Source organism: Zingiber officinale, chromosome 6A (assembly GCF_018446385.1).
Source record: "Zingiber officinale cultivar Zhangliang chromosome 6A, Zo_v1.1, whole genome shotgun sequence".
In the NCBI taxonomy this organism is placed as follows: Eukaryota; Viridiplantae; Streptophyta; class Magnoliopsida; order Zingiberales; family Zingiberaceae; genus Zingiber; species Zingiber officinale.
This window is the reverse complement of record NC_055997.1, coordinates 147,752,322-147,773,697: the sequence shown is the minus strand read 5'-3', so window position 1 is coordinate 147,773,697 and position 21,376 is coordinate 147,752,322. Positions and strand designations below refer to the sequence as shown.

General features: G+C 41.4%; 5 protein-coding genes and 1 pseudogene across 6 annotated transcripts; 2 read left to right on the top strand and 4 right to left on the bottom strand.

The window, feature by feature from the left end:
• Positions 1-36: 36 nt before the first annotated feature.
• On the bottom strand, positions 37-3,631 carry LOC121995465. The gene is made up of 4 exons (XM_042549198.1): positions 3,239-3,631; positions 2,935-3,096; positions 475-1,275; positions 37-348 (listed from the first exon to the last, which is right to left on the bottom strand). Exons 1-4 carry the CDS (start codon positions 3,629-3,631, stop codon positions 37-39), a joined length of 1,668 nt encoding a protein of 555 aa, XP_042405132.1.
• A 516-nt stretch (positions 3,632-4,147) lies between these two features.
• LOC121995464 (SKP1-like protein 11) lies at positions 4,148-4,789 on the top strand. The gene is made up of 2 exons (XM_042549197.1): positions 4,148-4,489; positions 4,610-4,789. The coding sequence occupies exons 1-2, from the start codon at positions 4,148-4,150 to the stop codon at positions 4,787-4,789; spliced, it is 522 nt and encodes a 173-aa protein (XP_042405131.1).
• A 163-nt stretch (positions 4,790-4,952) lies between these two features.
• LOC121995463 lies at positions 4,953-8,437 on the bottom strand (annotated as a pseudogene).
• A 489-nt stretch (positions 8,438-8,926) lies between these two features.
• LOC121998622 (rac-like GTP-binding protein 5) lies at positions 8,927-11,959 on the top strand. 2 transcript variants are annotated; one of them, XM_042553610.1, is made up of 7 exons: positions 8,931-9,341; positions 10,047-10,134; positions 10,234-10,343; positions 10,440-10,503; positions 11,315-11,379; positions 11,460-11,525; positions 11,622-11,959. In XM_042553610.1, exons 1-7 carry the CDS (start codon positions 9,243-9,245, stop codon positions 11,721-11,723), a joined length of 594 nt encoding a protein of 197 aa, XP_042409544.1. In that variant the 5' UTR covers positions 8,931-9,242; the 3' UTR covers positions 11,724-11,959. The 2 variants fall into 2 exon arrangements, with proteins under 2 accessions (XP_042409543.1, XP_042409544.1); XM_042553609.1 differs by having other exon boundaries at positions 8,927-9,341; positions 10,234-10,503.
• Positions 11,960-12,363: 404 nt separating this feature from the next.
• On the bottom strand, positions 12,364-13,691 carry LOC121995462 (thaumatin-like protein 1b). Its single transcript, XM_042549196.1, has 4 exons — positions 13,640-13,691; positions 12,845-13,550; positions 12,520-12,661; positions 12,364-12,369 (listed from the first exon to the last, which is right to left on the bottom strand). The coding sequence occupies exons 1-4, from the start codon at positions 13,689-13,691 to the stop codon at positions 12,364-12,366; spliced, it is 906 nt and encodes a 301-aa protein (XP_042405130.1).
• Positions 13,692-19,349: 5,658 nt separating this feature from the next.
• On the bottom strand, positions 19,350-20,869 carry LOC121998621 (PI-PLC X-box domain-containing protein DDB_G0293730-like). Its single transcript, XM_042553608.1, has one exon. It carries the CDS (start codon positions 20,482-20,484, stop codon positions 19,528-19,530), a length of 957 nt encoding a protein of 318 aa, XP_042409542.1. The 5' UTR covers positions 20,485-20,869; the 3' UTR covers positions 19,350-19,527.
• Positions 20,870-21,376: the final 507 nt, after the last annotated feature.

The window sequence follows — 21,376 nt, the reverse complement described above, 5'->3', positions numbered from 1 at the left end:
AATTAAGAAAAAAATATAAGAACAAATAGAATGTAATTAAGGCTGATAATTCAAGTTTGTTCCGGAGATCATAGCGATTAGAATGGCTATTTGATTAGCCAGAAGTTGTTGCACCACACGCCTCCCTAATCTCTGAAATCTTCTCGCTGTAAATTCTCTCGCTCTCTTCTCCATGACTGAAATCATTCTTTCTACGGATGGCTTCCTGTTCTTCAAAAGTGAAATCATTCTTGATGCAAACAACCGGCGCATCTCTCCCGGTTCTTTCCGTCGTCTGACCATGTCGAAGACGCTTTTAGAGATCAAATCGACCAAAGCTACGTCCAGGCAGTTTTCACTTGCAACCTCCTGTTCGATCGATCCGTGACACAAAACCAAAACAAAAAAGGCGTCTTTAATTAATAACAGAATAACCATGAAAAGGGGGAAAAAAAGAAAGGAACGCTTTCTTCTTCATTCTTCTTCGGCACTTACATGGAGGAGATCCCGGAGGCAGGATCGGTCGGATGGGTCGAATCCGTCGAACTTGACGAACTCTTTGTCCCAGGCGCTGAGCGAAGGGACCGAGAAGGAGTCGTCGTCGTCGTCGTCATCGGAGGAGGAGGGCGAGGAGGGAGACGAATTGGAGGCGTCGTGCTTCTGGGCGCGCTTCCATTCGCAGTACTCGAGGAGGAGGGGGTTGACGCCGGCATCGTCGAGCTCCATGTCCTTGATGATCATTGATAGGAGGATCCCCTCCTCCTCCTCCACCGCCTCCTCCACCGCGATCCGTTGCTTGACGATGACCTTCGATAGGAGGGCCACCACGTCGTAGACCTCGATCTCTTGCTCCACGATGACCTTCGATAGGAGGGCCACCGCATCCTCCACATCGATATCTTGCTCCGCGATGACCTTCGATAAGAGGGCCACAACCTCCTCCTCCACCTCGATCCCTTGCTCCACGATGGCCTTCGATACGAGGGCCACCACCTCCTCCACCTCGATCCATTGCTCCAAGATGACCTTCGATAGGAAGGCTGCCACCTCCTCCACCTCGATCCCTTGCTCCACAATGACCTTCAATAGGAGGGCCGCCACCTTCTCCACCTTGATCACGACGACCTTCGATAGGAGGAACGCCACCTTCTCCACATCCATCCCTTGCTCCACGACGACCTTCGATAGGAGGGCCACCTTCTCCTCCTCCACCTCGATCCCTTGCCCATCGCTGGAAACGAGCTTGATCATCTCCTTCACTGCTTTCGTCGTTACCATACGAAAGAGCTTGATCACCTTGGACATTAATTACCGAGGGATAGAATAAACAATAATTATTAATTTGATGATTTTATTACTGCACCTCATGGACTTATTTATACCTATTATCTAAATATTAAATAGAAACATCAAATATGGTATAGTAATTGCAATCATAGTAATAAATATAAGATTTGTTAATTATAATCATAAAAAATTATATGATAAATTTAGAAATATTATCAGTTGAGTATGAAGCTAATTAAATATGGTAAATTTTAATTTTGAAATCAAAATTATTATTATTTTTCCTTTTTTTTTTTTGATAATTTAAATATTCAAATTTCCCTTGTCTATTCTTAGCGATGGGCAGTCCTCCCCTAGTAATATATCAGCGAGATTATAATGCTTAATTGATATTCTTGTTGTCATTAACCTATGACAAACTCGGAGTGTATTTGATTGTCAACTTATTAAAGCGTCAAGGTTGTCTGAGTTACCACATGTTATAGGATAAAATTAAAATTAATTTCTATAAACTTTGTATGAGTATGAAAAATTAGATTTATAGTAGTGTATATCGCTCTAATATTATCATACTCGATTTTGGATGTAGCGGTCATGGAAATATATAATTTTGAAACAAGATAGTGTAATCAAAAAATTCCAAAAGACACATTAATTATATATCTTTGTCTTCAGTTTCAATATTTGAGTAAGAGAGGTAAGTTATTTCTTTAGAAGGCAAAAAGTAAAATTTTATCCAATAAATATGATATACCCACTAGTAAAATGTTTATCTTTAGAAGATCCAATTCAATTTGTATCATTATAGACAATCAACTCTTATAAAAATCGACGACAATATAAAAGAAGATCGTATAACTTAACACCTTCCCAATGGTGCTTAATAGGGAAGGTGATGGTGACATATTATAGGGCCAGTGGCGGAGGCACGCTAACAAGTAAAGCTAGTTAATTCAACAAAATTTAAAGAATTAATTTGAATTTGTGGAAAAGGATAATGAGTGAAAATTAATGAACATTGTGCATAAATCTTGCTTAGAGGGATCATATGACGAGGAATTTCATCATTGGAATTATTCAAAGATGAATGGTAAGACTAATGAGAATTAGGAGTGTAAAACGAGACATTATTGATTGTTAAGTCTATAGGAATTGGTGAAGATAGAGCAGGATTTAAAATTTCATTCTCCCTTGGGCTTTAAGTATGTTTTGTTGGAGTAATCTATGAAGATTCTGAGATACAACAAGCGTAAATTGGATTGAAAATCGCATAAGCTTCGGGCAATTTGACAAAGAAAAAACTGAATTAAGACAGATACAAAAGATCGAGCTAAAATATTAAGCATAACAAACATTTCATTCTCGTGTGTTAGATAATTTTATTTTAATTGAATTGTTTTTATATGAGAAAAATGAAAAAGAAAGGAATAATTAAAATTTTGCGATGGCAACAACAGAAATATATATGATCTTTTTTTTTTTCCTTTCAGTACTGATATTTGCTTCAAATTTTATCAACGCAAACAATTGAACATCATGGAGAATATTTATTTACAAAGGGACAAGATAAAAACAGTAAATAAAATAGAATGTAATTAAGGCGGCGGATAATTAAAAAGTCGCTTCAAATTTGTTCTGTTCCGGAGATCATAGCAATTATTTGAATACCCAGGGGTGCTTGCTCCGGACGGCTTCTTCTTCTTCAGGAGTGAAATCATTATCGATGTCTAACAACTGGCGGATCTCTTCCGGTTCCTTCCCTTTGATCATGTCGGCGACGGTTTCAGCGATAAAATCGACCAATCCTTTAACGTCCAGGTAGTTCGCAGCCTGTTCGATCGATCCGTGACACAAAACCAAAACAAGCAAACAAACAAACAAAAAGACGTATTTAATTAATTAGATATCTTCAAATAACAGAAGAATAATCATGAAAAGCGGAAAAGAAGAGGCTTTCTCCTTCAGTACGTACAATGAAGAGATCGTAGAGGGAGGATGGGTCGAGCTTGACGAACTCTTTATCCCAAGCACTGAGCGCGGGGTCTGAGACGGGCTTCGATGAGATGCAATAAGAGGAGAAGGAGTTGTCGGAGGAGGAGGCGGCGGAGAAGGAGGAGGCGGAGGAGGAGGCAGCGGCGGCGAAAGCAGAGGAGGAGGACGACGACGAGGGAGAAGAATTGGTGGCGGCGTGCTTCCGGCAGTACTCGAGGATCTGGCGCAACACCTTGGAGTGGACGGGGGCGAGCGGGATGACGCCGTCAAAGTCGCCGAGCATGCCCTCGATGACCTTCGATTGGATGGCCACCTCCTCCTCCACCTCGATCTCTTTTCCGTCGCTGGAAACGAGCTTAATCATCTTCGTCATTGCGGAGGGAAGGATGAACCGCGAGTTCGAAAGAAAGGCGATGCAGAGGGTTTAGGTTGCAGCCTATTTGTAGGCTAGGGCAGAAAAAAAATTAGTTGCGCGGATTAATTAGGTTTAACGAGTTCAATTATTAATAAAATACAATTTCAGTTAATTATTTAGCTATTTTCTTTAATTTTAATAATATTAGTTAACTAAAATAGGAAGAGTATCTATCCTATTCAATAATTTATTATAAAATATTTTTTTACATGATTATTTACTAAGAATATCTTATGTTCCCTAAATATAATCACTAAAACAATTGAACTCGGTTAAATCTGATTAAAACTTAAATCCCAAATCCGCCCAACTATGATTTTTTTTTTAAAAAAAAACCCGGTCCAATTTCTCATCGATTCTCGCCTATATACATGCGACCCTAGTGATCGTCCCCTGCAACCTTTTTCGGCTTTCCTTCGATCTCTGCTGCTGCTGCTGCGTCGAATCCTTAATTTCTACATCCTTCCTTCGGCAATGGCGAAGATGATCAAGCTCGTTTCCGGCGACGGTGCAGAATTCGAGGTGGAGGAGGAGGTGGCCTTCCAATCGAAGATCATCAAGGACATCGTCGCCGACGCCGACGACGTCATCCCCCTCCCAACGGTCAGCTCCAAGGTGCTGATCCAGGTCATCGAGTACTGCCGGAAGCATGCCGCCGTCAATTCTTTCCCATTGTCGCCCTCCTCCTCCGCTGCTGCCGCCGCCTCCTCTTCCTCCTCCATCTCATATTCGAAGCCCGTCTCGGACCCGGCGCTCAGGGCCTGGGACAACGAGTTCGTAAAGCTCAACAATTCCTCCCTCTTCGATATTGTCATTGTACGTACTGAAGAAGAAAGCATTTCGTTTTTCCCCTTTTCATGATTATTCTATTATTTGAAGATATCTAATTAAATACGGCTTTTTTTTTGGTTTTCTATCACTCATCGATGAAAACAGGCTGCAAACTACCTGGACATTGAAGAACTTGTGGATTTGGTGCTTGAAACCGTCGCCGACAGGATCAAAGGGAAGCAAGCGCAAGAGATTCGCCGGCAGTTTAACATCGAGAATGATTTCACTCCTGAGGAAGAGGAAGCCCTCCGGAGGGAGAATTCTTGGGCATTCCAAAACAATTGATTCTAATTGCAATGATCTTCAGAACTAATTTGAAGCGACTTTTTATTTATCCATCGTAATTATCGTAATTATAAGAAACGTGTTTTTTTTATTGATAATAGATAGCTGATCTTAACTAGTTCGCCTACTGAGCAATCTCAACAAACTCTAAAGGAACCATAGCTTATCTGTTGTTGCAAAAGGTGTAAAGAGTATCATCGAGTGCTTTCCAGTCATAGTCGCCGGTGAATACACAGCCACCCAAAGGACGCTTCAGAAGTATCAGCCATAACTGATCTGAATTTCTTGACCGTCATCACTCAGGTGGGTGAGTGGGAAGCTTGACATCTTGTAAGGTTTAGAGGACTCGCCACGATAGAATCGTCGATCCAGCCAAGGCGACGAAACATATAAACTGCCATCACCTATTATCCATTCATTGATTGAAACATCTAGAAACAAAACTAACTTGAGAGTGAATGAGATCGAATGCATCGTCTCACCAATCCAGTTGCAACTGCTTCTCCATGGAGCCATTGCCCATCATCCACTGTTTCAATTGCCTACCACAAGACAGCATGAGATAGCCATTCAGGAAAATTTCTAGAAACAGCTGATCAAATTGTGAATAACGAGCTGAAGGTTGTTCGAACATATTAGAAACAGACAGAAGAACAAGAATAAAACGTGCAAACTCAATACTCACACGTCCAAACGTATGCTCAAAGTTCAGGGTTGCCTGGATACCTCTTTCTTTTTCATCTAAGGAACCAACCTTAGTTTTGTTCTCACAAGATGGCTTGATTGCATATGCCAGGTGGATGGATCTCTGAATAGTTTTTAAAAAAAATATAAGACTCATACAAGCTAAAGTTAGAATAAGCATAGAACATAGAGAATGCAAGGCAAAATGTTAAAATCATAAAATATATCATCTACGATACAGTGAAGATCTACAATATGGCAGTTCATTCTTAATGCAACAAAAGGGATATCTTAAATTATTTAACATTAACACTGGCATTGAAAGGGAGAATAAATATCAGTATCTAGATTCTTTCACTAGATTAGGACATTGAATTCAAGTGGCATTTCATCATTTCTTTCGTTAATAGAGCTATGCTTTCTTTACTGATTCAACAAAAAGCAACATTGACAAGTGTCTTATGTAAGGAACAGAACATTCAACCTTATTCTAGCAAGCAACAAGAACCTATGCGATTTTAAATCAAACAAAAAGAAAGCAGAGACTATAAAACTGGGTCGGACAAAACATAGGTTTTCTAGTAATAGCTCATTGCAAGAATAAACTATGATACCCTACCAAAAGAGATTGCAAGTTCTGTTCTTGCCACTCAAACAACTTGGCATCCCCAACGAGCCCACACTTTACAATCTCACCAATGCCAGATGCCAATTCCCTATCAGGCAATGTATTTAGAGTGTCAGTATCTATTAAAACACATTGTGGCTGGTAAAATTAAGGTCTCAGTCATGTTCTTCCCAATTGGATGGTTTACTGTAGTCTTGCCCCCAATGATGATTCCACCTGAACATTATTGACATAAATTTAATCATTTTCAATCAGTTAGTCAAAAAGTACTTTTCGATGAACAATTAGATAACAAAATCTAAGAGTAAATCAAACACCCATGACATCAGTGTAGTTGGAACCTGAATGAGGTTGACACCGCGAAGAAAGGTAGCAGCAGACAAGACACACATATCACCAACGTCACCACCACCAAGTGCCCGGAAAGTACAACGACGATCCATCCTACACTCTATGGCACTGTCGAAGACCTTCGTTAGTGTTTCCTACGAGTATTCCTATACAGTCAAATCAAACTTAACTCTGAAAAAAGCAACACATAGAATAGTGCAAGTGTACATAACAAATTGAAAGAAGAGTCTTCCAAAACCCAATCATGTTCTTGTACTTCTCCCCATCTGGTAGAATCACACTCTCCACCGTGATGTTAGGATTCCCCCAAATCAAGGCTTTTAGGGCTTTATCAAGGTAGAGTGGTTCGATTGTAGTATGACTGTATGAGTCACCACTAAAACGCTCTTTTCATGAAGGTGCCTAAAATAATCGATTTAGAAAACATAAACGTTCAAGAATAAGGGGGCGTTTGGTTCTTTCCTAGGAATAGGAATCGAAATGAGAATCATTATATTGTGGAATGGGAATGGGTATGAGCATGGATATCACTCTTAAAAGTAATATTTGGTTAGTTGAATATCTTCTATCGGAATAAATCAAAGTTTCCTTTTTTACCCTTAAAGAAAAATAAGAGGAAAAAATATATGTGAGAGAAAGATGAATATGAGAGAAAAATATGATGAAAGAGAATGATGAGAGAGAAAGTATTATGAGAGAGAAAGTGTTATGAGAGAGAAAGTGTGATAAGAAAGAATGAAGAGAGAGAAAGTGTGATGAGAGAAAATAAAAAAAGAGAGTGTGATTGGAGAGAGCATGATGAGAGAAAATATGATGTGAGAGAAAGTATGATAGGAGAGGATGAAGAGAGAGAAAATATAGTGAGAAAAAATAAGGAGAGAGAGTGTGATGAGGGAGATTGAGGAGAGAGAAAGTATGGTGAGAGAAAAAGATAACAGTGAATATGATGGGAGAGATTGAGGAGAGAGAAAGTATGATGAGAGAGAAAGTGTGTTGAGAAAAAAAGGAGTAAGTGTGATAAGAGAGATTGAGGAGAGAGAAAGTATGATGAGAGAGAAAGTGTGATGAGGAAAAAAGGAGGAAATGTGATAAGAGAAATTGAGGAGAGAGAAAGTGTGATGAGAAAAAAGAGAAAAGAGAATGTGATGGGAGAGACTGAGGAGAGAGAATGTGTGATGAGAGAGAAAGTGTGATGAGGACAAAAGAAGGAAGAGAGTGCGATGGAAGAGATTGAGAAGAGAGAAAGTATGATGAGAGAGAAAGTGTAATGAGAAAAAAAGAGGAAAGAGAGTGTGATAGGAGAGATTAAGGAGAGAGAAAGTGTGTGATAAAATGATGAGAGAGAAACTATGATGAGAGAGAAAATGTAATGAGAGAGAATAAGGAGAGATAAGTGATATGAAAGAAAAAATTAATAAATATATTTTGATATTTGATATTAATGGAGAAAATTTTAGTTTTAAGTCAAGCGTATTTTTGGAATAAGGTAATATTTTGATTGATGAAAATAGGGTAATGACTCATTGAAGGGGAGGTACATGGGAATGAGTCATTACCCAATTTCAAGGATTTATTTTCTTATTTGTATTCATATTCCTATAATCCAAACATTAACAATGAGAATCAATGATTCCTATTCTCATTCCCCACTCCTATTACCCTAAATCAAACGTCCCCTAAGTTCCGCAGAGAGGCAGAGTAGCCGGTTACCTCTGAAGCAGCTCGGGTATGTCAACGCTCAATTGTTGCGGAGAATCACCATTTGCTCGCCATGTAACGAACTCACAGTGGGGTTCTCACCGCTCCAACCACCTGCCGCCTCCGTTTTCGACGCGTCATAGTGGGGTAAGCTTGATGACCTTGTCACCACTGTAAGCTCCTGGTTCAGTTTGTCGGGCTGAGCGCAACACACTTTGGTATCGATCGTGCATGTCGGCGGGACGTGATTTGAACGTGGAGATCGTCCATCTGTAATTGGGCCCCATTAATACATGGGGTATGATAACCAATCGACGTCGTCTATATGTAATTAGTTGGATTAAGGACAAAGAAAACAATCAATTTTATGCTAAAGTTGCTTGTGATGATGATGTGACTCTTATATATATATATATATATAAAAGAATATAAATAACAATAACGATAATAAAAAAATATATAATTATTGGATATTGACAAATTAAAGAAAGGCCACATCTTAGTTGTCCTTCGAATTTGCAAACCATTACACTATAAATTTTTTATTTTAACTTTCCACGCCCTGTTTCTTTATATTTTTGCTTTAGTAAGTTTAAAAATTTTTCATCTTTTCTCATCCTCAATCGTATTTTTTAAAATAAATATTAAAAAAGAACATGTATTGTTTTTTTCGTTCTTTTTTATTTTTTTAATTAATGAATCGATGAAAAAGTGGATTAGTGTGAATTTTTAAAGGACTGACCTCTAAATATAATATTTTCCAGGAGGTTAATTTAAGTTTGTGGCTTCCGACAGGCTGACCGCTCGAAGACTCACGATTCCACAACGAGGAGACCGCGAAGAAAAGGGGTTCCCTTTGTGCAGATCCCTACCCGTGCTTCGTTAGGGTTGGGATTTTTGCTGCTTCTCGTTGTCAATGGCGGAAGGCTGCGGGGTGAATGCAGCGGTTGCGTAGCTGGAGCAACAGCGGACAGCGGCGGAGGTGGGGAAGGGTAAAAAAGTGTTCCTTTTTCCCTTTCCCTCCGTTTTTTCTGTCTTGTTCTTTGTTGTGGTCGGCGATTAAGAGTAGTGAGGAGGCGATCCGTCGAAGAGATGAGCGCGTCGAAGTTCATAAAGTGCGTCACGGTTGGCGACGGCGCCGTAGGAAAGACCTGCATGCTTATATCCTACACCAGCAACACTTTTCCAACGGTGAGTGCTGAAAATTCTGATTTTTCTTTTGGTTGTTTGGTGTTTAGATTATGCTTGTTAGGCTGAATAGCTTGTGTGCGAGATTAAACATGGAAAAATCCCCCCTTCTTGGGACTCTCCCCATACTATCCTTTCTTAGATCCGTTCGTTGAAAATTCCTAATTGCTAGGTTCCCCATTTACAGTGACGATCTTGAATTGTGAACTTTGATCTTTTTAAAATTTTCTGTTGTTCACCATTAGGAAGCAGTTTTGGTTAAGCTGGTTGTATTTTGATTAACTAGGATGCTTGTAAGATTAATGTGGATTCCTTGCTTGATCGTGTTTATTATGAAGGAACATCGGGAGATTTCTTGTTTAAATGGAACGAGATGTTTAGTACTATGTTGGAAGAAACACCTGCTAGATAAATAAGGACATTGTCTCCTCTCAACACGCAGTTTCTTGGGAAATGTTAATGTTATGCATTTTCCATGGTTGAAATTTGAGCATTAGCATATTCTGATTAAGCATTTCATCTGCTCTTTGTTACTTGGAAGCAAAAGCTAATACTTTGATCAATAATTTCATTAAATATATATTCCACTAAGTATAGCATTGGTTGTATCTCATTAATGAAATTATAAATGTAAAGTATATCCGAGAAGACATTAAGATGTATCAAGAATAACTTTATAGATACTTGTGTTTTTCATCTTATGAACAGGACTATGTTCCAACAGTGTTTGACAATTTCAGCGCTAACGTCGTTGTGGACGGAAGCACAGTTAACTTAGGGTTGTGGGATACTGCAGGTACATTGGAACTTTCTTTGTCTCTTCTGCTTGCTGTTGCTTTCTAGTTCTAGTTCTTCGTTTCAAAGGTTGGTATAATAAGACTTTTCCATTTAACAGGGCAGGAGGATTACAACAGATTGAGACCTTTGAGCTACCGAGGCTCAGATGTCTTTTTGCTTGCATTTTCTCTCATTAGTAAAGCTAGCTATGAGAACGTTGCTAAAAAGGTTAGTAATGAATTTATTCATTTTATAATTTCTCGACCTTTAAACTCAACAAAATTTTCTGATTTACATTTTCCTCCTTCTGATTTGGATTTTCAGTGGATACCTGAACTGAGGCACTATGCACCTGGTGTGCCCATAATTCTTGTTGGAACAAAACTTGGTAACTATTAATTCCATAACATGTTACTCTTTCTTTGCACTTCAATCAGTTCTACTTGAGAGTGGCGTTGTTTGCATGTCGTGTTTTTGGATTAGCGACTCTAAAATCTTCTACCAGTTAGCTGCATCTGTTTGTGGTTCATGATTTATTAGTTGCTTTATGGCACTCTCTTAGATTTATGACCTTGATGACTCTTCCTTTTCTCTCCTTGAACAATGTTACCGACTTATACTAGTTGTATCCTAAACTATGCAAATCAAGTTGAAGTAACAAAGTGCTTTAAAATGTAACTTTTGCTTTTAACGATATGTCTTTTCATTAGATTTTGATTTCTGAGACATGGTTTTCCTCACATCTTAATAGATTACAGGTAACTGATTATTTGATCTTTTCTTATCTTACCTAGCTCCCAATCACTATTTGTTTGATGCCGGTTTGCTGTGTCTCACCTGATGAGCAACCCATCATCATATTTGTTTAGACCATTGACATTCAACTATTTTTAGGATTAACAAGGAGAACGTGATGACATGGTATTTATTTTTTTAATTGGTCGGTACAGATAAATAAATATATTGATTCATTTCTATTTGCTGTACAATTTATGGACTTTCTGGTGGTTCCTAAGAGTGATACAAGTTCATCTTTTTTGCTTGTGTTTGGTATAGATACAATTTATGTTTGGCATTTCCGAAAATTGTTTGACAGTAGTACATTTTAAAGCCTATCGATCTTCTCAAGTTTATCTTCATTAGTTTCTAATGTTTGAAAAATGCTCCTACAATCCTTTTACTGCACGGGGTGTTTGTAGATCTTCGAGATGATAAACAGTTCTTCATTGATCATCCTGGTGCCTTTCCTATTAGTACTGCTCAGGTGAAATCTAGCAGTGTATGGTGCGGTTGTATTTCATATTGCGATATGCGTCTTGCTTACCATAAATAACAATGTTTAAGGGGGAGGAACTGCTGAAGCAAATAGGGGCCGCTGCGTACATTGAATGTAGTTCGAAGACCCAACAAGTATGCTTTTTTCTCAAGTTACTTCCCTTCTTTAAACTCCGATCTACCACTTTTTTCTGATTGAATTCTGCCACGGTGCAAAATGTTCCGGTTCAGAACGTCAAGGCAGTATTCGATCAAGCCATCAAGGTTGTACTTCAACCACCAAAGAAAAACAAGAAGAAGAGAAAGCAGCAAAGACATTGCTCCATTTTGTGATAAACCGAGTGTGCAGAAAACATCCAAGAGTTGTTCCACCGAAACTCCGAATATTTCCAGTTGTAATACGGTTGCTATCTCGGATTAACAGGATATTTGGTTTTCACTAGGATTTCAAATGATCTGTAACGACCTGCCAAGCTTTTTATGACTTTAGATGACCAATTCATGTCGATGTCTGAGGAACCTATTTTCGTTGGATTGTCGTATAAGTTTGATTGCTCATTGTAAATTTATCGCAAATGGAGTGATTGCTTTGTTGGATGGTGCAATTGATCATCTGTTAGTCAGGTGAAGTAATGCGTCGACACCGCCTATGCTTCGTGCAACTAGCACGAGTGACACCAAATGGTATCATCGGAGAACACCTCCTCGGCTAGTAATTGCCCTACAAGGGATGTCGGTGTTGAAAGTGTAAGTGACTAAGGTGCTAAGGAAATTCAACCTATTTGTTTTTAATGGCTTCGACTATTTATGATTGATCTATTAGTTTCATATTAATTGCATCTTAAACACATTCACATGTAGAGCATCAATCTCTATAGCCTCATGATTATTTAATCTCATGTAATGTATGATCGTGAGGGAATAATCCCTTGACAATTTATATTATAATGCATCAAGCTTAAATATTTTATCATCATCTCTGATTAAAAAGAATTCATTTACCATCGCATTATTATAATATATCAGAAATAGAAATTTACCTGTCCATATCCATTTTTTATTTTTAAATTAGAAAAAGGGATACAGAATTGAGGAATAAATAAAGGGGAAATAAGAATAAATAAATAACCAATGCAAATACTCCCCCAAATTGATGAAGGTAGGGAACGTCGCCGGCGGCTGAATTCGCTGATCCGAAGAACACCATTGTGCCGTTCGCCGACGGCAACCCGGTCGCCTCCGGATTCCGATCGCCGCCTTTGGGTTCTAAACTGCATCGCAAGAATGTGATTAAAAAATGGATGAACTGGTCTCGTGACTTTCGATGCTCGATCATGTGCTCTTCCTTGATCGAGCATTAAACATGTTTGACCGTTTTTGCGTAGTAAAGTGAGAATTTTGATAAGTTTTGAAGGCGATAGCAAATTGATCGGCAGCCCCGGGCGGCGGCGTACCTGGTGGTTTCGGGGCAGAAGGTGACGGCGTAGCCGCCTCCGGGAACGGCGGCGGTGGGGCAAGTGAAAGTGGACGACGCGTCGTCGTACGCGTAGCTGTATGCTCTCGGGCATGCGGTCTTGAACAGTTCTGAGTACGGTGTCGGCCCGCACGCCGCCGGGCTGCCGAACTCCTCGCTGCAGCAGTACCTCGCCGTCCCGAACGCCCCGCAGGCGCTCTTGCACGCCACCGCCGCGCTCCCGGCAGCCGCCACCCTCAGCTCCGGCGGGCAGACCGCGTTCACGTCCGCCGCGCACCAGGTGGCGGCGCACCCCGCGCCGGCGCCGCCCAGAGGGGCGACGAGCACTGGCAGGTTGAAGCCATCGACGAGGCTGACGTCGTAGAAGTCGGTGGTGCCTGCGCCTCCGAGAGTGAACTCGGCGAGGGTGGCGGGGGGCACCGCTCCGGCTCCGCCGCAGGCAACAGCGCCGCTGCCGCAGTCGCCGGTGGCGCAGACGAACCGGCCGGAGGAGGAGTCAGCAGAACACAGGGTGCGGGCCCAGAGGCGGCCGGACCAGGGGAGAGGGGCGAAGAGGGCGCGGGACTCACCGGGCGCCAGCGCGAAGCCTGTGGAGTCGAGGGCGGAGGAGCCGGCGTTGGCGAGGACGCCGGGCCAAACGTCGTACCCGCAGTTGTTGATCACCGTAAACGTCGTCGATAACACGGCTGCAACAATCGATTAACGGGAAGATTAGCGATCAGTTAATGAAACTTAAACATCGATTATGGAGTTAATGGGATCATTAATTGATTACTTTGGAAGGAGGAGATGATGAGAAAAGGGAGAAGAGAAAAGAGAGTCTGCATTGTGAATTGAGAGATTTAACAATCATATCAGATCAGAGATTAAATCGGAGAAGAAGCAGATGTTGGTCTCTTGGCGGACGGGGGTAAATAGCCCTCTAGAAAAATAAAAATAAAATCTTTCTCAATAAGCTTGATAAAAATAGACACATGCATACAAAAAAAAAAAAATATATATTAAGAAGTAAACTAAAGATAAAGCTACACAAGTAATTATTTAGTTTACAATCAAAAGATTACTAATACAAATCTCTTTTAGATGAAAAAATCTCTTACAACGTAGACAGTTTACATAGTAGTAGAACAGCCAAAAGAATTGATTATAAGTTATTGTTTCTACCTACTGGGATCAGGGTTGTATTTATAATCCTGATCAGGGTGTCTGAAAGAGTTCCAAGTGTTAGTGCAGGAAACATCCGACAATCGAACCCGAGTTTTGATAATGACAAAGGGTTCAAAGTTAAGATTAATTGTTGTCTAACGTACTTGAATAAGTGTTTCAAGAAAGTCCTAACTGCAGTTAGGCAGGTGAAAATCCTAAGGGGTGGAAACCTTAGGTCCTAGGGGGCGGTAACTCTAGGTGGAGAAAAACCCTAAGGGGCGACAACCTTAGATCCTAGGGGGTGGTAACCCTAGGTGAAGGAAAATCCTATGGGGGGTAACCTTAGGTCCTAGGGGGTGGTAACCCTAGGTGGAGAAAAATCATAGGGGGTGGTAACCCTAGGCAGAAAGTCCAGTCGGTCTGGAGGACCGGGCTGACATAAGGTAATCTCTCCTGAGGGGAGTAGGTGAGGGCGCGTTCCCCGCAGAGGGAACAGTAGGCGTCGGGTCGACCTAGCGTTTCCGGTCGGAGATCTGAAGTCAGACCCGGACAGTCCGACGACTGTCAAATACTGCTTTTACTATATTTTTATGTGTGTTAACTTTGTCTTGCAGGGTATGTGTGTGTCTTATGAGCTAACATGCTTTGCAGGGATAAATGAGCAAGGTCAGCCTTGGATTAATAATGTCCGAGGCACCTCCGTGGAGCTTGGAGGCGCCTCGGGTGCAAGGTAGAATCAGGCTGCGCAACAAGCTTGGAGGCGCCTCAGACGGATCTTGAGGCGCCTTGGACCAGGGCTTGGAGGCTCCTTGGAGTGGCCATAGAGGCGCCTCAAGCAAGATAAGAGAAGAAGCTTTCAGCGCTGATCCACACGGCTAACTCGGCTGCTTTGAGGCACCTCAGAAGGGCTTTAAGGAGCCTCTAGCACTGTTTAAAAGGGGTATTCGAGCAGCAGGTTAATTCAATGGATTCCAAAACAATCTTCTCCTGTGTGTTGCGAACAATACGACCCAAAAGTACTGCTACAAGTTCCCGACGACCCAGAGCTTCAAATCTTCAATTTAGTTGTCGGAACAACGTTTAATCCTGTTAATTTGTAATACTTTTGTAACTAAATTTGCGCGATATAGTTGTTGCCTACAAAAAGCTATCAACGATCGCGGGTCTTGGAGTAGGAGTCGCCCTAGGCTCCAAACCAAGTAAATAGCTTGTGTTCGGGTGTTGTTTTTTTTTTTTATTTCCGTTGCATTTACTCGAACGATTTCCGAGTCCGAAACGCGTGAAAGCCACGAGCGCTATTCACCCCCCCTCTAGCGCTTCTCGATCCAACACCATGTGCCTGGAGGGGGATAAAATTTTATCCTCATCGTAATGGATCACGTCACTTCGCGTTTCGATAAAGTTTCTGGTCCAAGCGCCCAGAAGCGTTCAGGGTGCCCGGACTGGGTTGAACTGTCATCTGCGACTTTGTAGAGTTGAGGCGCCCTCAAGCTGTCCCGGGGGTTTGGGTGCACGGACAGAAAAGTCAACATTTTGTTAACTTTTCAGTCCCGATCTTCCGCTCCAGTTCCATTCGTATTGGTCTGGGTCTTCCACTCCGGTTCCACTTGCTTGGGTGATTTCAGCCATCCAGAATATAGCTCAGCCGAACCTATTTTCCGGTCTTCTCGAGTAACTTTCCGCTCCGACTTCTCGTCCCTTGGAAATGTCGCACGCCTTCTCGTTTGCATGCGTACTCTTCCGCAGCACCTCGTTCTTCGGATGCACCAAGCCTGTCGATTCCCTCTCGTGTTGTCCTTCTCACTAACTACGTCTTTCGCTCAACTTGCTGTTCTCCTAAGTTCCTGCACACTTAGACACAAGGGTTAAACCACAATAGGACCTAACTTAACTTGGTTGATCACGTCAAAATTACCTCGGGGTACTTACAATCTTCCCCTTTTTTATGTGAACAACCCAAGTTAAGTTAGGGTAAAAAACAAACAAATAATAGAGATATTTAATATTTCAAAAATATGCAAAAAAATAAAAACATCTACATCCCCCTAGACTCACCTCTAATTCTCTCCCTTTAATCATATTAGATATAAAACTAAAATAAAGTCTAATTCAGACCTAAATATCTTTCAAATTTTATTTTTAAAACTGGAATTTAAGTTTAATCTTAACTATTTTCAAAATTTAATATTTTTAAAATCCAAATTCAAATTTAGATATTTTAAAATTCAAAATTTAATATTTTTAAAATCTAAATTTAAATTTAAACTTATATCCAAAAACTTAAGAAAATAGAAATTTTAAAAAATCTTGATTCTTACAACGAATTTTAAAAAAAAAATTTTAAATTGAACTCTTCTTTCTCGGAAAGAGAAAAATTAAGATCAAATTAATTAAAAAAATTAAGATCAAATTAATTTTAATCAGAAATTTTACAAAATAATTTTTCTAAAGCATTAGATAATTTTATAATAATTAAAAGCTTAACAGCTATTAAATTAAACATTCATTTCAGTAATTGGCTTCCAGGTTATGGTGAGACATTAGGTCTTCTTAGTTATTAGAACAACAACCACTTCTAGACAAAACCCATTAAAGAAATTAAATATTTAATTTTCTTTCTGAAAGTCATAGGTCTACCTTTCAAAAAGCTAATTTAATTTAAACATGACTTTGGAACCCAAAATAGATTCTTTCTTACTGGATAAATAAAAAACTTTCTAAAAACATTCTTTTGTGATATTCTTCTAATTTGGCTCTTATGGTATCTAAACTGTCAATTTAATCCATTATATTTTCTTACTTGTTGAATATGGGAGCATGCACGATTTTTCAAATCTTCTATTTCTACTTTCAATTTTTTATTTTCTATTTTTATCTTGTCGAAATCTTCAATCGGCAAGATGTTGCTAGAATTCCTTTTAATTCATCATTTTCTTTTTCTAATTTATAGGGATTTTTTGATAATATTTTTATAAATTGAAATAATTTATCAAGTATTAGAGACCATACCTGACTTACATTGTCGATCCTATAATCTGAAGCTCTCCTTGAAGTGTCTTCCTTCTGATGTTGCTCCCCCTTCATCAATGCTCTTGATACTTATTTCGGAAGAGCTTGCTTCGTTTTCTTTTTCTTGGTGACTTGCTACTAGCACAAGTCCGGCGAGTGCTTCGATCTCCGACTCGGACGACGTTTCATCCCATGTTGCATTTAGATTTCGATGCTTTGTCTGGACTGACTTCTTGTTCTTCTCCATGTTCTTCAACTTTGGGCAGTTATCTTTGACGTGCCCTTCTTCGTCACAGTGGTAGCATATTATTTTTTTCCTTTCTTTTACCCTGCACTTGATTAAATTTATTAGTTTTAAAGAACTTTTTAAATTTCCTTACCATTAACGTTGTTTCGTCATCGTCAAGGGATGTTTCAGACTCTTTTCATCAATTTTTGCTTTAAGGGCAATATTCTGCGTTATCTTCGTTCTTAGACCTATATTTCTAGATTCGTGAATCTCAAATGTTGAAAATAACTCTTCTAAAGTACTTACCTCTAGATCCTTAGAGATATAATATGCATCTACTAAGAGCACCCATTTAGAAGTTCTAGAAAATGAGTTAAGCACATACCTTAGTGAATCTCGGTTAATTATCTTTTCTCTGAGATTCGTGAGTCCGGTGATGAGTTCCTTGATCCTTGAGTGAAGGTATGCAAATGATTCGCCTTTTTCTAATCGGAGGTTGTTGATCTGGTTCCGGAACAGATCTCGTCTCGTTAGTTTTACCTCCGAATCCCTTCGTGTAGTTCTAGGAATTTCTCTCAAAGTTCCTTGGTTGACTCGTAGACTCTGATCTGGTTGACTTTTTGTGGCGCTAAAATGCTCAACAAATGAAACTCTGGTTTGTCATTTGCCATAAAGTCAGTTTGTTCTTTCGTCCACTGATATTCTTCTTTGTCTTTCGAGACTACAAAACTATATTTCATAATGATTAATAATTCAAAATCTGTTTTAAAAAATATCTCTATCTTTTTCTTCCAATTCGCGAATTCCCCCTCCAATTTCGGTGGGTAGATGCTCGGTTCGACCATCTCTTGTGCTTCGGTCAACGGTTAGTCATTCTGAAGCGAACCTTACTTTGATACTAATTGTTAGTCTCTTGGCGGCCGGTTACAGAGGGTGAATAGCCTTGCATAAAAATAAAAATAAAACTTTTCTCGATTTTTATAACTTGATTAAAATAGATACTTGCATAAAAGGAATAAGAAGTAAACTAAAGATAAAGGCACACAAGGAATTACTTAGTTTTGAATCAGGGAATTGCCAATCCAAGGAAGTTGAAAGCTTATCAATGTCTCCTTAAGGCGGAGAAACATCTTATAGCGTTGACATATCACACAATAGTAGAACAGACAAAAGAATTGATTACAAGTGATTGTTTCTAGCTACTAAGATCAGTACTGTATTTATAGTCCTGATCGGGGGGTCTGGAAGGGTTCCAGGTGCCTAGAGGGGGATAAAATTTTATCCCCATCGCAACGGATCAAGCCACGCCGCGTTTCGATAAAATTTTTGGTTCGAGCACCCAAAAGCATTCAGAGGGCTCGAACCGGGTTGAACTGCCATTCGCGACTCCGCGGAGCCGAGGCACCCCCGGGCTATCCCGGGGGTTCGAGCGCCCGGACCAAGTTCGGGTGCCTGGACTAGGTCTTGGCGGTCGGACCAAAAAGTCAACATTTCGTTGATTTTTTAATCCCGGTCTTCTGCTCTGGTTTCGCTCGCATTGGTCCGGGTCTTCCGCTCTGGTTCCACTTGCTTGGGTGATTTCTCCCATCTAAAATAGGGCTCACCCGAATTCATTTTCTGGCCTTCTCGAGCAACCTTCTGCTCTGACTTCTCGTCTCTCAAATACGTCGCACGCCTCCTTCTCGTCCGTCCGCCCACGTAGTCTTTCGCAACACCTCATCTCTCGAATACACCGAGTCCATCGGCTCTCTCCTGTGTAGTCTTTCTTGCTAGTTGCATGTTTCATTCGATTTTCTGTGTTCTTAAGTTCCTGTACACTTAGATATAGGGATTAAACTATAACCTAACTTAATTTGATTGATGATATTAAAATTACCTCATGTACTTACCTAATAATCCATTAGTTTAATATATAAAAGAGTTAATATTAAATTAAATAATTATTGGTGGTTTTTATTACCATAGTAAATTAATATCATTAGTTTACAAAATCCAATTTATATTTACATGATTGTTGAATAATCAATTAATCTTCCATTCCTCGCAGAGCTTGTATCTTTGATTACTTTCTTAATTTTTGCTGATATTTTTTTTTCGATTCTTACAACGAATTTATTTAAATTCCTCCTTTAAGAAATACCATGTAAATATATTTACATTTTTAACATTTTACCAAAAAAAACACACTCAAGATTTAATATCACACATAATTCTACGGTGAATAATAATAATAATAATAATAATAATAATATTATTATGAAGAAGAGTGCAATCATGGGTTATGCCTTCCTCTGCATTCTCGCTAGAGTCAAACCCACGCACGCGTCGATGAAGTCGCCGTCGATGAAGTCCGCGGACAGCACCTGGAGCCGGTCGGCGATCCCCTTCTTGAAGGCCTGCGAGATGAACAGCCTCGCGTACTGGCGTATCCGCCCCGTCACCGGCCGCACGCAGACCACGGGGTTGTCCGCCTGCGGCGTCGCCGTGTTCTCCACCCGGTAAAAGTACCCCCTCTCCGCCGCCGGATTCTGCTCCCCTAGCCGCCGCAAGTTGTTCTCGAACTTAGTCATCGGAAGGTCGGTGTCAATCCAGTGGTCCCGCAGACACTGCGGGCCCCACAGAGGGCCTCCGGCCGCCGGCGGCGCCGCCTTCCGCGGCTTCCACACGCACACTACGCGCCGCGGAAGCACCTCGGCGACGGTCTTGGCGAAGACGGCCTCGTCGTGGGGGATGAGGAAGTCGCCGAGGCGCTCGACGAGGAACTTGTCGAAGTCAGGGGGGTCCTCGTGGCCGAACTCTGTTCGGAGCTCGAGGACGACGAGCTCGTGCTTTGTTTCTTCGAGGAAGCGCTTGACGTCATCGAGGACGCGGTCGACGGGGTAGGAGACGAGGGAGCCGTGGCAGACCCGGCGATCTTTCTGGACGCGGACGTCTAGTAGGCGTGCTCCGAGGCAGAGCTGGCCGTAGACGGAGAAGGACTGGCACTGGGCGAAGGGGCGGGTGATGCAGGGGATACCGATGGAGTCAGTGGCAGAGTCGTGGGTCCCCGGCCACACGATCTGATGAAGCCGGAGCTCGCCGAGGCCGAGGGCGGACATCCAGGACTTCCGGTCGGCCGGAAAGTGGTCGGAGCCGGGGAACGCGGCTCCGCAGGAGTCAAGGAGGTCGCGCAGAGCTCGCTTCTCGTAGGCCACGGCCTTGCAGTGTTGCACTTGCTTCGAGCACTGGCCGCCCATGATGCCGGCGACGGAGATTAAAGAAACTTAAGAAGAAATCATTGAGAGAGTTGACTTGTATCTTGGTTGGGAGTGGTTGTGTTCTGGTTGGTGGTGATTAAAATAGTGAAGTGATAAGGAAATGCAAAGAAATGGTCAGCAATTGGATCTTTAGGGATAAGCTCGGAGATTACAAAGGAGGACAATGATTTTTGAGGTTCTTATTTTGGATCTTTCTTCTTCCTTCTACTTCTATTCGTGGCTTATCTCTTTCTCTTTCCTTATTCCTTGGCCGATGACACTAGTGTTGCCTCTTCCGTGGCTGCCGAAGGCGCCGCCATTCCTTCAGGCACCACTGTGAGGGAGATCGAGCAGCAAATTCTGGCCACTCTGTCCCCCGACTGCCCTCCCCACGCCGTTGCCCCCTTCCTTACCTTCCCTTCTGACAAGTTCACCGCTTCCCTTGTCCGCCGCGGTACTGCACCCGACGCCGCCCCGGCAACGAATTCTGCTTCATCCATAGTGATACGGTTGGCAATAGAGGGACCCAAGAGGAAATGGTGAGAAAGGTCAAGGTCATATAGCGGTCAAAAATCAAGAGGACGTGGCGATCAATAGTCAGGGTGATTCAGCAGTCAATAGTCAAGCTGACTAGGCAGTCAGAGGCAAGCATGTGGGGTAGTCAGAGGCCAGACAGACTTGTTGATCAAGGAGGCAAAGTAGTTGAAAGACAAGAGGAGACGACAGGCGGAACACCGGGTATAAGTCAGGATCGGCAGAGCTGGGTAAGGGTAGCCCGATTTACAGGCCTGCGATTTGAAGGCCCGGAGCGCAAGTCACAAATCATAGGTCGGAAGCGTCAGAGCTGTGCAAAGACAGCCCGATCTACGGGCTTACGGTCGAGGGCGAGCGA

Coding starts and splice junctions, on each gene's coding strand:
- LOC121995465 (XM_042549198.1), bottom strand. CDS start 3,631: ATGACGAAGATGATTAAGCTCGTTTCCAGCGACGGAAAAGAGATCGAG. Junction 1,276..2,934: donor TCCGGAGCAAGCACCCCTGG/GTATTCAAATAA, acceptor TTAATGTCCAAG/GTGATCAAGCTCTTTCGTAT. Junction 349..474: donor GCCTCCGGGATCTCCTCCAT/GTAAGTGCCGAA, acceptor TCGATCGAACAG/GAGGTTGCAAGTGAAAACTG.
- LOC121995464 (XM_042549197.1), top strand. CDS start 4,148: ATGGCGAAGATGATCAAGCTCGTTTCCGGCGACGGTGCAGAATTCGAG. Junction 4,490..4,609: donor CCCTCTTCGATATTGTCATT/GTACGTACTGAA, acceptor CGATGAAAACAG/GCTGCAAACTACCTGGACAT.
- LOC121998622 (XM_042553609.1), top strand. CDS start 9,243: ATGAGCGCGTCGAAGTTCATAAAGTGCGTCACGGTTGGCGACGGCGCC. Junction 9,342..10,046: donor CCAGCAACACTTTTCCAACG/GTGAGTGCTGAA, acceptor TCTTATGAACAG/GACTATGTTCCAACAGTGTT. Junction 11,380..11,459: donor TTCCTATTAGTACTGCTCAG/GTGAAATCTAGC, acceptor ACAATGTTTAAG/GGGGAGGAACTGCTGAAGCA.
- LOC121995462 (XM_042549196.1), bottom strand. CDS start 13,691: ATGCAGACTCTCTTTTCTCTTCTCCCTTTTCTCATCATCTCCTCCTTC. Junction 13,551..13,639: donor CATCATCTCCTCCTTCCAAA/GTAATCAATTAA, acceptor CGATTGTTGCAG/CCGTGTTATCGACGACGTTT. Junction 12,662..12,844: donor TTCTGCCCCGAAACCACCAG/GTACGCCGCCGC, acceptor CTTGCGATGCAG/TTTAGAACCCAAAGGCGGCG.
- LOC121998621 (XM_042553608.1), bottom strand. CDS start 20,484: ATGGGCGGCCAGTGCTCGAAGCAAGTGCAACACTGCAAGGCCGTGGCC.